This window comes from Ictalurus punctatus, chromosome 21, assembly GCF_001660625.3.
Source record: "Ictalurus punctatus breed USDA103 chromosome 21, Coco_2.0, whole genome shotgun sequence".
NCBI classification, from domain to species: Eukaryota; Metazoa; Chordata; class Actinopteri; order Siluriformes; family Ictaluridae; genus Ictalurus; species Ictalurus punctatus.
In genome coordinates, this window is record NC_030436.2 from 4,944,444 (window position 1) to 4,961,628 (window position 17,185).

Below are 17,185 nucleotides of genomic sequence, written 5' to 3' on the forward strand. Positions count from 1 at the left end.
CCAGTCCGTTCTCGCTCTCTCATTTATTTATTTATCAACGATAACAACTTCTTCACATGCGCACTTGGCCCTGAGTGCGGTCAAAAATTCTGTCCGTTGTCAAGGCCAGTTTCTGGGTCGCCGACAGGCTGCATTAATACCACATCTCAGGTAGATCCGGTCAAACATTCAGTCACACTGTTGATATCCCGTATCCTCTCTGTTCAGTTTATTAGGAACACCTGTACACCTCCTCAATCAGGCAATCATGTGGCAGCAGCGCAGTGCATAAAATCATTCAGAAATAGGCCAAGAGTTTCAGTTAATCTTTGCTTCAGTCTTCCAGTGACTTTGACCGTGGCGTGGTTGTTAGCCTTGTTTACACTAGAGACTTTTGGAAATGCCAAAGACCCCGTTTTAGTGTGAAAACTCCGGGCTCACGCTTCAGTGTAAACAGACCAAAACAAAGACTTTTGAAAATGAAGGCATGGCTCCGCCCATATTCACTCCCTGATTGGGCCTTCTGGGTCATTACGTATCCTGCCCTGATTCGTCAAGCCCCTCCCATATGATCATTACGCTACCTTGATCGTATAGACAACAACACGAAGACTGAACCGCAAGCTTTGCTGGCGTTGTCGTCCTTCTTAGCAGCCATTGTGCAGTTTAATTCTGTATTTTACAACACTGCAGCTGCCTACATGTGCAAGACGCGAGCTACGATTGGAGCGATCGCCAACAAATCTCATTTCAAGCGGCGTCAACCCTACATGGAACGCCGGTTTGTTGTGCCTGCCTGTGACTAACAATCAAATTCCTGTTTACATTTGTATGCACATATCCAGTGTGCATGAATGGTCATGTGACACGCGTTTTCGGTCGTGTAGTGTGGACGAGGATTGTTTTCTTTTTAGAAACGGAACCGCACTAGTGTAAACAGGGCCTTGGTGCTAGATGGGCTGTTTTGAGTACTTCACACACAGCAGTCTTGAATGGTGCGAAAAACAAAACAAAAAAGCCATCCAGTTCTGCAGGCAGACGAGAGAGAAGTCAGAGGTGAATGGTCAGAATGGTTTAAGCTGACAGGAAGGCTACAGTCACTTAAATAACCACTCTGTACAACCACGGTGAGCAGAAACGCCTCTCGGAGTGCTCAACACACAGCACGACAGGCCAAAACAGAAGAAAACCACGTTGGGTTTGGAAGATCGGAAAAACCAATCTTTTCTTTTTTTTTTTTTTTTTTTTTTTTTGTGAGACTGTAGCCTCAGATACCCAGGTGTTCTTATTAAAGTGGCAGGTGAGTGTAGGTGCTTATGACCACGATCATGTGTGACAGTTTAGACGAGGACTGTATCTATATTTATACTTTTGCTATTGCATCGATAAACAGCAATAAGAAAAATGAACGACTTTTTTTTTTGTTTTGTGCTTGGCCAGAGCCGTGGAAAAATAATATCACACCTAAACTCAGTGTTGATTATAGTGCATGGCAGATACAGAAGCCCTGAACCATCAGTTGGGGGAAAAAAACCCTAAACTAAATATAGAAGTGCTGTGCCGATTTAATAACTCGTTATGTCGAGATATAATGTGATCATTTTGGCTTAATAACTCGTAATGTCTTTATTGAAACATATCTCCTCATTACTTAAACTTGATCAATTTATCTCTTTATATTGACTCATTTATCTCATTGTTGAACACACATCTATAATTAAGACTGTTTATTGAATATTAGCGTATGTGGTTTCCCAGGTAGTAAATAAAGTCAGATGTCGCTTTAGTGGAATTCAGCTGGCGCACACGCGTAATGATTGATCATTTATTTAAATGCAGTGAAAAACACCGCCATTCCCCTTCTGAAATTCTGTCCGTTTATAAGTGTTAGGAGTCACAATAAGAGAACGAGTTATTAAGTCAAAAATAACAATGTAATGACTTTTACAGTACGGAGTATTTAAGTCAAAATGATGACAAAACACTTCAGTTTTTTTTGCACAAATTTTATTTTATTTTCTCCAAGTACTTAAAATGTAAATTTTGCTATAAGGGTCCAGTTATTTGTACAGAAATGCTTGAATTAAAATGAACAAGAACAGTAGCTCCTTTTACGGTGTAACCATAGCAACGGTCGTATAATGGTGCTCTGTAAGGGTCGGGAGCATTAGAAAGTTCGCTAGCTGTAGCATCTTTCCTGGGGGGTAAAGTTAATGCTGCGGTTTAAATTATGAGCACATTAAAGTGTGTGTTTTTTTTTTTTTTTTTTTTAATACCTTGGATGCATGTAAATCTATTGTATGAGACCCTTAAAACAAAATTAGGCACGTTTCAAAACCATACTAGGTGCACTTTAACAGAGTGATGCGTCCGTGAAACCGTCTCATTTTTATTGGCCGACTCACGTACGCGCACTTAAGTACTGAACACTCGCATTGAGACACTCGCGTTGCGGTTCACATTGAGAAACATGTTTTTTTTTGGGAGATGCCCACACCTCTGCTCTGCTCGTCTTTATTTCACAAGAATGACACACACACTCATGAGATTGTTTGTTTCTTAACAAGCGTTGTTGGAAGCTGCACTAATACACAATCTCAGCGTTTAGAGTTGATATATTTTCTTGATAGAAATGCATTTTGGTGAAATGTAAATGGGCTGTTTGTTAGAGAAGGGCAGGGAATGCAACTTGGGCGCTTGTTGTCTGCTTTCTTAACCAGCTGGCCCTTACCCCCATCCCAAACGTCGATATTCATTCGAATGACGTGGTACAGTAGTGTTTCATTTCGTCTAGATGAACTACTTCAGGTTTGAGAAGCTTCGAAGCACGAGGCAATAGAAAAGAAAGGTGGGTTAGGCATGGAATGTTTCTAATGCTGCAAGCCATCGTACTCTGAACTCTTGAACATATAACATATTGAACATGCACCTTGACGTCACATCACTTTATACATTATAAAACTTGATTTGACTCGATATGTAGCTCTGGGTTTTTTGTTTTTTTTTGTGAAATGTTTTGTTGAGATTTACCCCCCACCCGCTGGGACCAGGTGACGGGATCATGTGATCAGCTCTGACGGACAATAACGGCTCGTTTTCAGAGCGAGACGTAGAGACGCGATTTGAAGTAGCTTTAGGGCGTACAAATAATCCCCGGCAGAATCGGTCTCCCGTTCACATGCGCGTGTGTTACAGATTTATAATAACGCTGTTTGTTGGGCTGTGAAATCATCAGTATGTCTTAGGGCTGCAACGAACGATTATTTTCATAATTCATAATGATTAGTTGGCTGATTATTTTTTCGATTAATCGATCGGACGGGTGGTCAGACTTTCAGTACCCTTTTTTTTGTATATTTATGTTTAAAATCCACAAACTCAGTGTTACAAATATGAACTTCAGACTAAAACGTTACACAACTGTTTGTCCAGTTTTATAAGACAGAAAAGAACCCAATACACACATAGCAGAATAGATATTATTCATTTAGGACTGTCAAACGTGCCAAATAAATACAGTTCACTGATGTTAGCTCCACGCCGTGATTCATCAGACCCGGCCACCTTCTTCCATTGCTCCGTGGTCCAGTTCTGATGCGCATGTGGCCAGATTTCTAACATAATTTCATTGACTTCAGCTGAATTTTGTGAACACGATAAGATCATTCTGACACTTTTTCAGAGCAAAGTCCTATCTTCCATGTGATTTTTCTCATTGCGAATCAGAAATATTTCATGTAGACCTTTTATATATTTATCCAATGCAGATACAAGCCATATAAATATGTCCTTGCTCTAGGCATCCATGTTTTGTTTGTTTTTTTGTTTTTGTTTTTTTTATGAGCCAATGCTCTGGAATTTGGGAAAATCCACTTGGAGCTTTCCAAGTACAGAGGGACTGCTGTGTAAGAAAGTTAATAGTTAATCAAGTAGGCCAAAATTTTGCCTCACAATTTTCCTAATGCTGCTTGTTGATCTCTCACAAAAGCAAAACGAAACTTTAGTGCTTAGCGGTTCGCATGTTTGCCTCGCACCTTCGGGGTCGGGGGTTTGAATCCCGCCTCCGCCTTGCTTGCACGGATTTTGCATGTTCTCCTCGTGCTACGGGGGTTTCTTCCGGGTAGTCCGGTTTCCTCCCCCAGCCACAGACATGCTGTAGTTGTAGGTTGATTGGCATCTCTAAATTGTCCATAGTGTGTGAATGGGTGTGTGCGATTGAGCAGTCCAGGGTGTCCCCTGCCTTGTGCCCCGAGTTCCCTGGGACAGGCTGATCGGCGACCCTGTGTAGGATAAGCGGTATGGAAAATGGATGGATGGATGGATGGAGGTTCGCACATGTTATCTGTTCACTGACCTCCTCTGTGTTTTATTAGTTGCTCTATGTAATAGGGCAGTAACTAACAGTATTTTTGCACGGGATTAGTTTAACCTGGGGTTGTTTTTACAGGCCGTTTTATAGAAGGTAAAAGACGCTGTAATCTTCACCGGCTTGGGAACGTGCAGTCCGGGAAAAAGTCCGGAAAAATAACCGACATGACCAGTTCATACGGGATTAAAATCGCATCACCCCACCTCCCCATATAAAGCTCGTACTGTCCAAATAGTGCGGAATGGAGGAACTGCTAGCTGTTCAGACACCAGACTTTTTGCCTCTCTATTTTCTTAATGTTTGTGTTGTTGCCCAGTTAAAAACGCAGCCGGCTATTTCCTCCCAAATCACATGACCGTCACGTCGCTTGACTCGTCTGTATTTGTCGATCGATGTTCTATACAAAATCATTTTTATACTTCATACAACGTTTATATTCTGGAAGCATTTTTCGGAAAACGTAATGCACCAAACCAAGCAATCGCTATGCTCCTCTGGTTTACTGGACGGTTTTTTATAGCCATTTTAGAATCATTTCTACCCTGAGAAAGAGGTTTGGGAAAGTTAAATTCCTTTCTCACACACACACACACACACACACACACACACACACACACACACACACACACACACACACAAGCGTGTAGACAGCCTTACACATGACCATATTTGTGCTAGTCCACTACACCCACTCATCTAGGTATTTATCTCTCTCTCTCACACACACACACACACACTAACTCACACACGCCTCTGTTCAGACTCCAGTTTGCCTTAATTTGCCGTAAGGAATGCGTGAAATAGCTGATAAAGTGCCTGAGCTGCAGAAGATTCTTCAGTACAATAGATGATTCAGGTTATAGTAATGGATTAGGACCTTCTTCTAGGCCATTGTGTCCATCTGATTTCTGGGTTAAAATAGGATAAAGGTCTCGGGTTGAGAGGGTTTCACGCTAAAGCCCCAGCCCTTTGCTTAAGCTCTGGCTTCAAAGTTCATTGAAATGTTCATTCAAGCTAATTAGTGCTGCGTGTACTCCTGTTAGAGCTCAAACGTAATACAGGCCAAATTACACAACCACCTTCTAGCAGAAAGAAAATGGGGGAAACTGTAATATCCAGGGTATAAGCCTGAAATTTCCTGTGTCTTAAGAACCAAAGGCTAAGTTTCATTCATTGCTCATATCCTGTGTGAAGGGCAAGTCACTGACATCATGTGAGATGTTGGGTGTTGAATATTTTCCTGTGTGCAGTGACACTTTTCCTGTCATCCGATTGCATTACAGTGGACATTTGTAAGCCAAATGTGACGCACATGGCCGGGTGACGGGATCATGTGATCAGCTCCGAGTGGACAAAAGTGCGCTCATGCTTGACTGACAATAACGGCTCGTTTTCAGAGTGAGACGTAGAGACGCGATTTGAAGTAGCTTTAGGGCGTACAAATAATCCCCGGCAGAAAGAATCGGTGTCCCGTTCACATGCGCGTGTGTTACAGATTTATAATAACGCTGTCTGTTGGGCTGTGAAATCATCACTATGTCTAATCACACGCACACAGGGGTCGGATTTTGCAGGAAAAAAAAAAATATATATATATATATATATATATATATATATATATATATATATATATATATATATATATATATATATATATATATATATATATATATATATATATATATATATTTAGATAATTTTTTCTATACATTTTTTTTTTTTTTTTGCTGTTTTAACCGTTTCTTGGCTGAAATGTTTCTGTGATGTCCCAAATAAATATAGTTCAGCGGAGGCATTATTGTTTACAGGATGTCCGTCCATCGGTGCTTTCATCCAAGCTTCTAGTTAGTGCAATATCTTAGGAAGGTACAGTTGAATGTTTTGTAGGATTTATATGGAATTATCATCCAGTACATTTACCTGGACAGCAATAATCGGATATTAACCCGATTAAGAAACTAGCATGTAAACAGCGATTATTGATTACCTTAATCCGATTAAAGTCATACTCGAAGGAAACACAAATGGAATGAAGACGTGTCGAGTATTCCTGTTTTAGTCGCATTATGGACGTGTATTACAGACATGTACACACCTTAATCACACTATTAACGTCGTGTGGGAGTTTTCACCGCATTTTGCGACAGGACACGATCACACACGGCAGCGCTCAACCGTTTTACGGCCAACAAGAGAGCACGGCTGCGTCCCAAACCGCGTACTTACCTGCTGTATAGTAGGAGAAATACATGTACTTGTATACTATATAGTAGGTAAGTATGCGGTTTGGGACGCAGCCCACGGCTTCAAGCAGTCGTCTATTTGCACGTACAGCACGACAAATAATTAACCGCACTTGAAGCGTTCATAAAAATTTAAATAAAAACATCCAAAACTGTACACAGTGCCATAACGAAGACCAACTGTATGTCGATGCGTGAAATTCTGGAGGGAACGTCGGACGGCGTGGCGCGGGGACGTAATGACGTGTGCTGTTAATCGATCTATGTTCTCTAACATGTAAAAGGGGATCATGAAAGGAGTATTCTAAAAGCAACTCATGTAAACACCTTAATCACGATATTGTCTTATTCAGAATACGGTCAGTAATTAGATTACTGCTGTCCATGTAAATGTAGTCAGCGATAAGCAGAACGCTGCAACAGACGAACTGATTGGATTTTGAAATCGGAAGGTTAAGGTCAAGGAGGGTTAAGGTCACAGCAAGGTCAAATGTCTGAAATAACTTTTCTTCAACAGCTTGCTTCTTGGTTGAAGGGAATTTTAAGGTTATAAATGGCATGCAGATTTAGTAACAACAAGGACTAGACTTGTGGCAGAGGTATCCATGTCCATGACGCCAATTGTTAAATTGGAGAGCTCCTATGCGAAACGTTGCCAGGTCTGGTAATATTATGTAATCTCAGCATACATCAATGGATACTGTTGCAGTGTACTACTTAGTAGAGATGATTAAAGATTTATATGGCAGAAGCCTAAAAAACACATTTCTAATACAACTTCATTAAAAGTCAGATTGCACGCATATAAACAGGCTTTTCCACCGAAGGTTCGTTAATCCAGTGCGACGTGGTCGTTTGAACAGGATGCACGCTGCTACTATAGGCCTACAGAGTTAAATATTAAGCTGACATCCAGTAAAGCTTTTACCGAGTGTTTAATATTTCTTTACATTGCATCCATCAAACACGAGCACATGCACCAACACGGCAAGGAAGGACGTCGAATTGCAGTTGGGGAACATTATATTCGATTACGCCGTGTCCGTTCCGTTTCCTCCTAGCTCTTAACCGAATATCCGTTCGTTATCGCTTACGGGTATTTATATATTACAGATCGGCAGAATGCACCTCACGGGTTCGCTGACTTTATCTTCCGCTGAGTACACTCAAATTGAAAGAAACTTATTTAGGTTTCAGAGATGATCCTCGATTCTGACAGGTGAGTGAAATGATCGAATACTGCATGCTGAAGTGGTGTTAGTGAAAATTTTTCATTTCAGTCTGTTTCTGAATGCGAAATGAATACTCTCTGGGGGAAAACAAAACAGTATGCGTTATTAAGTGCCTCCTTCGTCTTTCCTGTCTCCTGAGCACCTTTTGGATGATCTCAGTTTGGCTCGCATTGGGTTTGGGTTTCCGACCTAGCGCACCTACACACGTTCTTCCAGACATCTCAGCTGTCATACACCACCTTCTTCATATCACGTCTGGAGCTTTTTTTCTTGTTGATGTGAATTACCATGCTTGGCATTGTATTCCTTTGGCATCATAGTGCCATTTGCCATTTTCCCCCCATTCAAAAGCCGTTGGCAAACTTTTTTTTTTTTGGCACGTTCATCTGTGCACATCGTATCACATCAAAAGGAGACACACACTGTAGACTGAAGATTTTTTTTTTCTTCACACACAACGACCTTCATCAAATGTGTATATCTGGAACATGATCTTTAGACGTCCTACCAGTGCACTCGGCAGCGCATTAACACTGACATGGCAGACAGTGTCTATATTTACATTCAGATCTCTCCTTTTTCTACCAGCCGAGTAAAGAAGTGTTGATTTAGCTTCGTGTGGTTAGCTTGTAGGTAAAAGCACGGCCTGTTAGCAGCAGACTCGGCCACATGTTGCAGTTTTTGTAATTTTAGGGTTAGCTATGCAGGAAGTTAAGAGTCGAGTCCGAACATGTGTCTGAAACAACCTTAGATAAGAGTAAAAAGGATGCAGTTTGTAGTCTCTGGATTATTGTGGTTGTTTTCTTGAAACCTGAGACACAATTTCTGTAGTTCCAGTGGAATTGTGTAAATACTAGGGTGGTACAGTGTATTGTGAGTTATATTATTGCTGTATTGGCCTGTTTATTACACAAACAGCTATCTTGTTAGGTTTTAAGACTACAGTTCTTCTTTTTTCTACGTACAGTGTGTGTTAATTGTTAATCTAACCATAACTAAACTAACCATAACTAGCAAGCGGGGTATATTATAGCTGTCAGCTTTCAAACCTATTTATTATGATTCGGATTGTTGTCTAGGGGCTTAATGGTCAGCATGTTTGCTTCGCAGCTCCGAGCTTGGAGGTTCGATTCCCGGTGTGTGCAGCTGAAGAGTCCAGGGTGTCCCCTGCTTTCTGCCCGAGTTCCCTGGGACAGACTCCAAATTCCACCGCGACCACGTGTAGTATAAGCAGTACGGAAAACGGTCCAAAGACATGCGTTGTAGGCTGATTGGCTTCAGTAAATTGTCCGTAGTGTGTGTGTGTGTGCGCGATTGTGCCCTGCTGTGGGTTGGCATCCTGTCCAGCGCACCCCTCGAGTCACCTGGGATTGGCTGAAGGCACCTGTGTAGTCTAAGTGGTGCAGAAAATGGCCGGATAGTTGTCTGATTGCAAGATATACTCGCGTTTTGTTTCTTCAGGTGTGGATTAAAAATTCAAATGATAAATTCATTAGCCAACACGTCGGGCAAGTGAAAGCTAGAGTGTGCTGTCCAGTCCAACATTTTGGTTGCCCGTAAACTCTATTGACTAGGCTAAAAAAAACCAAAGTGGTAGCTAACGTAATTTTAACTATAAACTATAGCGTTATACAGACACAAACGAGCATAGAACTTCTCACAGAGAGGACAGCTCGGCCTTGGTCGTTGTAAATTGTTCTACGAAAGTGCCCAAGGTAGCACGTCCTGTTTGCGTCCTTGATGAGCGATATTAATCAAGATGTTTACCCTCTGAGGTGGCAGGGTGTAGTAGCAGGAGAGTTATGACAACACCTTTATGCTGCTGTTTATTTAACTAGGTTCTGTCCGTGTTTCTACACATCTGTGTGGTCCTGATCCCGAGCCCGAAAAGGTCGTATTTCACCAGTTCAAGGAAATTCATTTGACTAGTAAAACCTGGTGCAGCAGGTGGAGGGATTCAGGACGATTAGAGTGTGTGGTAGTTACAGCTTTGAGGCGTGTCGCGTCACAGTGAACTGAATTTTGTTTAAATATACATACCAAATGAAGACTTTTGTTTTGTGAAGGTCGATAGTAGGGTTTTTGTGCTTTCTCAGGTTGTTGAAGGAAAGAAGGCGAATGGAGGAAAGGGGGGGGGGGGGGGGAATGAAGAGTTCATAACTGTCTAAAAATAGGCCAGACAGACTTGTTATCTTCTTGTCCCAGTGTGGGCTACTGATTTGAATTTTCTACTACCACCATTTTTTACATCTTGGAATTCTAAATCATTGATTCATGTTGGATGGAGAGACTCGGGAGGATGGAGAGCGAGAGGTTGGCTTTAAGATACAAGTCTCCATGCGCAAAATGGATGATCGGTCAATTATTAACTGTGATACACAGCTATTACACATGTAATTTTCTCCATATTTCCACTAGTTATTGATATAAGTGTGTAAGTAATTACAGCGGATATGAAAAGTATACACACCCGTGTTAAAATGGTAGGTTTTTGTGAAGTAAAAGAATGGCACTAAGACAAATCATGTGTACAAATAAAGTGGAAAAGAATCAGAAACGATTTTGGGGGGGTGGGATATTCTAGTTGCATAAGTGTACACACCCCTAAAGTTATACTTTGCTGAAGCACCTTTTGATTTTATTACACCACTCAGTCTTTTGGATAAGAGTCTGTCAGCGTGGCGCATCTTGACTTGGCGACATTTTCCCATTCTTTGTTCTAAAAACATTTGAATGATAATGAGTCTTTATTGGTCACATATACGTTACAGCACCGTGAAATTCTACAGCGCAGGGTCATGATGGTTGCTCGAGGAGCGGAGCGCAGCTATGATGGTTGCTCAAGGGCACAACAAGTGGCAGCTTGGCAGTGCTGGGGCTTGAACCCCCGACCGTCCGATCAGTAACCCAGAGCCTTAACCGCTTAGCCACTACACTCCTGTGCACAGTCTGCTTTCTGGTTAGGCCATTCAGAAGCATCGATGATCTTTTCGTTAAGCCATTCATCTGTTGATTTGGATGTATGCTTTGGGTCATCGTCGTACTGAACCGTGAAATTCCCTTTCAACTTCAGACCGAAACGTCAAACTCCTTTTCATCTTCACACGGTTTTGGGGTGATGTAGTCAGGCTTGAATGTGCTTTTTGTAAACGTAGCCCAGACACGTGAAGAATATGAGAAATTGTTGTCACATGCAGAGAGCAGTCAGATATTTCTGTCGCTGTAGATCTCTTGGCAGCCTTCCTGGTCTTATTTTATTTATTTATTTTTTTTGTCTCGTCCTTTTGTAAACTTCATGATGTCAGTGTGGTGCTCCGTTCTCTCCGCTTGTTGATGACGGCCTTCACAGTGTTCCGTGGTACATCTGTTGTTTTGGAAATTCTTTTGTACCCCTTTCCTGATCTATACCGTTAGACAGTGAGATGCCGTACGTGCTTTGTAAGCTCTTTGCAGACCATGGCTTCAGCAGTCAGATAAAACTAAGATGTGAAGAAAATCCTACAGACGCAGCTTGTCTTTTTGGGCGGTTAATCAGAATAATTCATTGTAATGACAGCTTTATGATAATGACTTCTGAGCATGAACATGAAACATTTTTTTTTTTAGCACAAAAACCTGCCATTTTAACAGGGGTGTGTAGACTTCTTTATTTCCCATTTTAACTGCATTTGATCTATACGTGGCCCTCGCTTAATGTTCTCTCAGGTTCCCCGTGTATTCTGTGAAGAAACATTCTTTCTCACTCAAACAGCCATGAGCTGTGAAGGACAGTTAGCATGACCTCAGGGTCAAGGGCTGCGTCGCAGGACTCCCACCTGCTAAATTTAGCTCCTGAACTTTTCACCCAGGCAATGAAATGGTATTTATCCTTGACGCTAGATTCCACAGCTGTGCATGCGGTCATGAGGCAACACACTGTGTGCTATGCAAATATACAATAATCTTGCATGGTTTCGTGTGCATGTTTGTTTGGGAAGTAGCGCATGGGGAATTCCCCCCACCAGTTTACATTGGTCTTGGGAGATTTTTCTGTCTGGGCCTTTTACCCGTGATGTAAAGCTGTTTGTCAGAAGAATTCATGTCTAGATTGTCATGTCAAATGCTAGAATACAAAAATCTTTTTAGTGTTCAGACTGGGTGGTCTTGGTGGCTACATTGTTTTATCAATTTTAGCTCTCCAGTTTCACTGTCTGTGCCCACAATAGCCTGTTCTTGACTGATAGGAGTGGAACCTGATGTGGTCTTCTGCTGGTTCAGTGTGTTCTGCATGTTCAGCAATTTTTTTTTCCTCACCACGGTTATACATCCTCACCATTCCCCTCAGACTTCTCTGAGTAACACTGCCGCTCACTGGACGTTATTTGTTTTTCGCACCATTCTGTATATACTCTAGAGACTGCTACAGTGGTACTTGAAAGTTTGTGAACCCGTTAGTATTTTCTATATTTCTGCATAAATGTGAAGAGAACCCAGTTAAACAAATAAGACAAAAATATTTTACAAATATTTGGTCATTTGTTTATTGAGGAAAATGATCCAATATTACATATCTGTGAGCGGCAAAAGAATGTGAACCTTTTGCTTTCAGTATCTGGTGTGACTCGCTCGTGCAGCAATAACTGCGACTAAACGTTCGGGGTAACTGTTGATCAGTCCTGCACATCGGCTTGAAGGAATTGAAGAACAGAACAGCTTCAACTCTGGGATGTTGGTGGGTTTCCTCACATGAACTGCTTGCTTCAGGTCCTTCCACAACATTTCTATTGGGATTAAGGTCAGGACTTTGACTCGGCCATTCCAAAACATTAACTTTTATACATTCTCTGGTAGAACAAGTTGTGATTAGGGTCGTTGTGTTGCTGAATGACCCACTTTCTCTTGAGATTCAGTTCATGGACAGATGTCCTGACATTTTCCTTTAGAATTCACTGATATAATTCAGAATGCATACTTGTATCAGTGATGTGAAGTTGTCCTGGCCCAGATGCAGCAAAACTGGCCCAAACCACGATACTACCACCACCATGTTTCACAGATGGGATACGGTTCTCATGCTGGAATGCAGTGTTTTTTCCTTTCTCCAAACATAGCGCTTCTCATTTCAACCAATCAGTTCTATTTTGGCCTCATCTATCCACAAATCATTTATCCAATAGCCTTCTTGCTTGTCCACATGATCTTTGAACTGCAGACCGCAATGAATTGCAATGTTCTTTTTGGAGAGCACTGGCTTTCTCCTTGTGAACCTGCCATGCACACCATTGTTGTTCAGCGTTCTCCTGATGGTGGACTCATGAACAGTAACATTAGCCAGTGTGAACGGGGCCTTTAGTTGCTTAGAAGTTACTCTGGGATCCTTTCAAGCTGTACGTGTGAAAATCCAAGCTTAGCTGTTTGTCAAATATTCAAACCAGCCCATCTGGCACCAACAACCATGCCACGGTCAAAGTCAAAGAGATCACGTCTTCCCCCATTTTAATGTTTAATGTGAACCATGACTGAAACTCTTGACCCTGTATGTGCATGATGTTATGTGTTGCGTTGTATGTCTTACCACATTATTGGCTGGTTGGATAATTACGTGAATGCACAGTGCAGTAGTGCACACTTATTGCCTTTACGTGAAAATAGCGTTTTCTCTGATATACACGGGTCATGGTCTATGAAGATTAGTTTCTGTGATGGGTACATCGGTGTGATGGATAGATACATCTGTGATGTATTGTTAATATGTTACAAAAATTAGCAGTAATATTTTCAAGCGTGGTGTATACTTGCACATGTTGAAAAGATAAACCCTCTGGCCATCCTTTAGTCTCCGTGGTGTGTTATTCATTTAACTCCGAGTGTAGCTAAAGGCCACTCCTGACTACATTCGGCTCATGCTTTGTTTACCTGCAAACAAAGTCATCCATTCAATATAATCTCCTCAGCTTAGCTAGCCCTTCTGTCTTTTTGTCATAGTCCCTGTCAGGAAGGTGAGGTGGAGCCTTGTTAGCAGACTTAGCTAGGTAAATGTTCAGACTTGGTTCAGTGCTGACCTCTGTAGAATATTGCGGAGATAAATGATTGCTAGTGCACTGGACAGGAAATCTGATTTTAGTTATTAACCAGGCAGGTCTGAGTCGTCAGTCTTTTCCTCCCACTTTCCCTCATTCTGAGAGGGTGTTATTGATGTTGGTAGGAAATGGAAAGGTATTTTATAATGAATGGTTTTGGAAATCATGGGCGTTTATCTGCTGTTCTTCCTATAACAACAGGTTTATTTAAACCGAACATACAGATTTACTCACGCGTGGCAATAGATGAGGAAAACACAGTCGCGTAGTGGTTAGAACGTTTGCTCCGCACCTCCAAGGTTGGGGGTTCGAGTTTGCATGTTCTCCCCATGCTTCAGGGGGTTTCTCCGGGTTCTCCGGTTTCCTCCCCCAGTCCAAAGACATGCTCTGTAGGCTGATTGGTGTTTCCAAATTGTCCATAGTGTGTGAATGGGTTTGTGAGTGTGTGTGTGTGTGTGCGCGATTGTGCCCTGCGATGGATTGGCACCCCGTCCAGAGTATCCCCTGCCTCGTGCCCCGAGTCCCCTGTGATAGGCTTCAGGCTCCCTGCAACCTTTTGTAGGATAAGCGGTACAGAAAATGGATGGATGGATGGCTGGGGCACGTAGTATTTTTTTTCTGTTCACAGTTGGTTGTTTTGTGAATTTTTTTATATTAATGGCAGGAGGCTCTATTAACAGCTATGTAACAGTTAATGTTTTATACTTTTTTTGTATTAAAGAAAAAAGAGAGGCTGGTGACAAAATGACATTACAGACACGTGTCCAATTCCAGGTTGATTCAGAACATTTCCAGTTGACTGGAACTTCTTAATTATTGCCCTGCCAGTAGAAACGGGCATTTTCAATGTTTGTGCTATTTTCTAATAGCCACTTCCCATTTTGTGAAGCTCAGCAACCTTTTGACGCACATCAGTTATATTCCATTGGTCTAACCCATCGTTACGAATGCCTAGGAGAATTTGGCCTGTGTTGGTACCTCATATGAGAGGAACATTTGGTTGAACAATTTCCCAGGTGTACTAAAAAATGTAAAACATCAGTGGGAATATACCTCAAATATATTTTTCTCATGTGAATTCATAGGGGTGCCAATAATTGTTGCACACACAGTTTTTTTTTGTTTGTTTGTTTGTTTTTATTTATTTATTTAGGATAAACCTGTGTTGTTTGCATACATGCAGAATTCAAGATTTAGTATTTAAATATTAATTTCAAAATGAATCGACCTCTAATTCCATACTCCTACAGACCGACCGAACATTACCATTAGTACCATATTATATTTATATCACCGACATTGAATGAGAAAATATTACACATGATCATAAACGTTATTGTTAGTGGAGGGCACTGTAACCGATACCAAGTCAGTGGTATGTGATGAAAACGAGTTTGTATGGAAGGAAAACACGTTCACAGATATGTCCGTTTTTGTACAGGTGGCTGCACATTTAATTAACGAGGCCCCCGTTCACACTTCCTACTTGTGAACATAACACGTGGGAGGTTGAGACTGCAGTCGTGTTTTGTTATTGTATTGTTGCTTGACTTTGATTTTAATATCAGCGTAGCTCCGAGTGCCTCAGTAACAATCATAGCCCACAGACTAGCTCGCTACTTGAAACAAGAACACAATATACTCCTGTGACGTGAAGTTAGTATAAAGTTTGTACCTCTGTGACCGAGTGTATATTACCATTCTGTACTTGTGTATTTTGGTTATAAAACTCGCCAAGGTCCCTTATTTCAATATAATACAAATGTACATAATGGAGACCTGCTGCAGTTCCAGCTTTACAGATGTGACACTTGAACGCGTATGTCTCATTGATACTCATACTGATGTGCTGAAGAGCAGAAAAAGACAACATTTCCAACATTCATCTATCCAGTTTCGCTCAGGATTTAGCCTCAAATTTGTGTTCCTGACTGACTGGAGCGGAACCCGATCTGGTCTTCGGCTACTGTATACCATCCGTCTCGGGGTTTAAAGTGTTGTGCATTCTGAGATGCGTTTCGTCATTTCTTCTGACGCCAACAGCCATGCCACAGTCAAAGTCACTGATATCACATTTTCTCCTCCGTTCTGATGTTAAACGTGAGCATTAATTGAAGCTCTTAATCGTGTAATTAGCTGACGGAATAATTACGCGAATGGGCACATCAACGTATAGATGTTCCTATTAATTTGGCTCATATGTGTAATATAGAAATATTTGCATGGAATAGTCACCCATTTTCTCTTAGCAGTGTTACATTGCAGATTGTTGAGTGTTTAAGTTCTGCTTCGTCATCTCACTCTTGGTTTCATTTGTGTGTCCCTGCACTTGACTGAACCTAACACTCAGTACATGGACATGGACAACAATAATCCGATATTAAGACGATTAAGACGATACTCTGATTAAGAAATTAGCATGTAAACAGCGATTTTTTTATTTATTTATTTTTTATTACCTTAATGCGATTAAAGTCATACTCGAAGGAAACACAAATGGAATTAAGACGTGTCGAGTATTCCTGTTTTAGTCGCATTATTGACGTGTATTACAGACATGTACTCGCCTTAATCACACTATTAACGTCGTGTGGGAGTTTTCACCGCATTTTGCGACAGGACACGATCACACACGGCAGCGCTCAATCGTTTTACGGTAAACAAGAGAGCACGGCTGCGTCCCAAACCGCACGCTTACCTCCTATATAGTAGGTGAAATACATGTATTTAGGTAAGTACGCGGTTTCAGACACAGCCTGTGGATTCAAGCAGTCGTCTATTTGCACGTACAGCATGACAAATAATTAACTGCACTTGAAGCTTTCGTAAAATTAAAAATAAAACACCCAAAACTGTATACGGTGCCATAACTAAGACGAACTGTATGTTAATACGAGGGAACGTCGGACGGCGTGGCACAGTGGCATAATGACGTGTGCCGTTAATCGATCTATGTTCTATAACATGTAAAAGGGGAACATGAAAGGAGTATTCTAAAAGCGACTCATGTAAACACTTTAATCGCAATATTGTCTTATTCAGAATACGGTCAGTAATTAGATTACTGCTGTCCATGTAAACGTAGTCCCTGAAAGCTAGCGGCCCTTCCTATTTAAATGAAAGGTTTCTGTTTCGTCAGGTTCATCGCAGGTCCTTGTGCGCACATCCTCCACATCCAGGCCGGGGTGAACCGGAGAGCCCAGCCAAATGCTGTCCTCGAGAAAGTGTTTACATCCATCTCAAAGGTAACTCTAATCCATCTTGCTTTTCGCTATTAATCTTCTGTGTAATTTTTCGTGGACT

General features: G+C 41.4%; 1 protein-coding gene across 2 annotated transcripts in view; it reads left to right on the forward strand.

Moving 5' to 3' along the window:
* cers5 (ceramide synthase 5) overlaps window positions 1-17,185 on the forward strand; it is a 37,579-nt gene that overhangs the window by 6,193 nt on the left and 14,201 nt on the right. For both annotated transcript variants that reach the window (XM_053674195.1, XM_017450793.3), the window contains exon 2: window positions 17,022-17,127. In XM_053674195.1, the coding sequence (XP_053530170.1) occupies window positions 17,022-17,127 (106 nt within the window). The remainder of the gene's footprint in view (window positions 1-17,021; window positions 17,128-17,185) is intronic.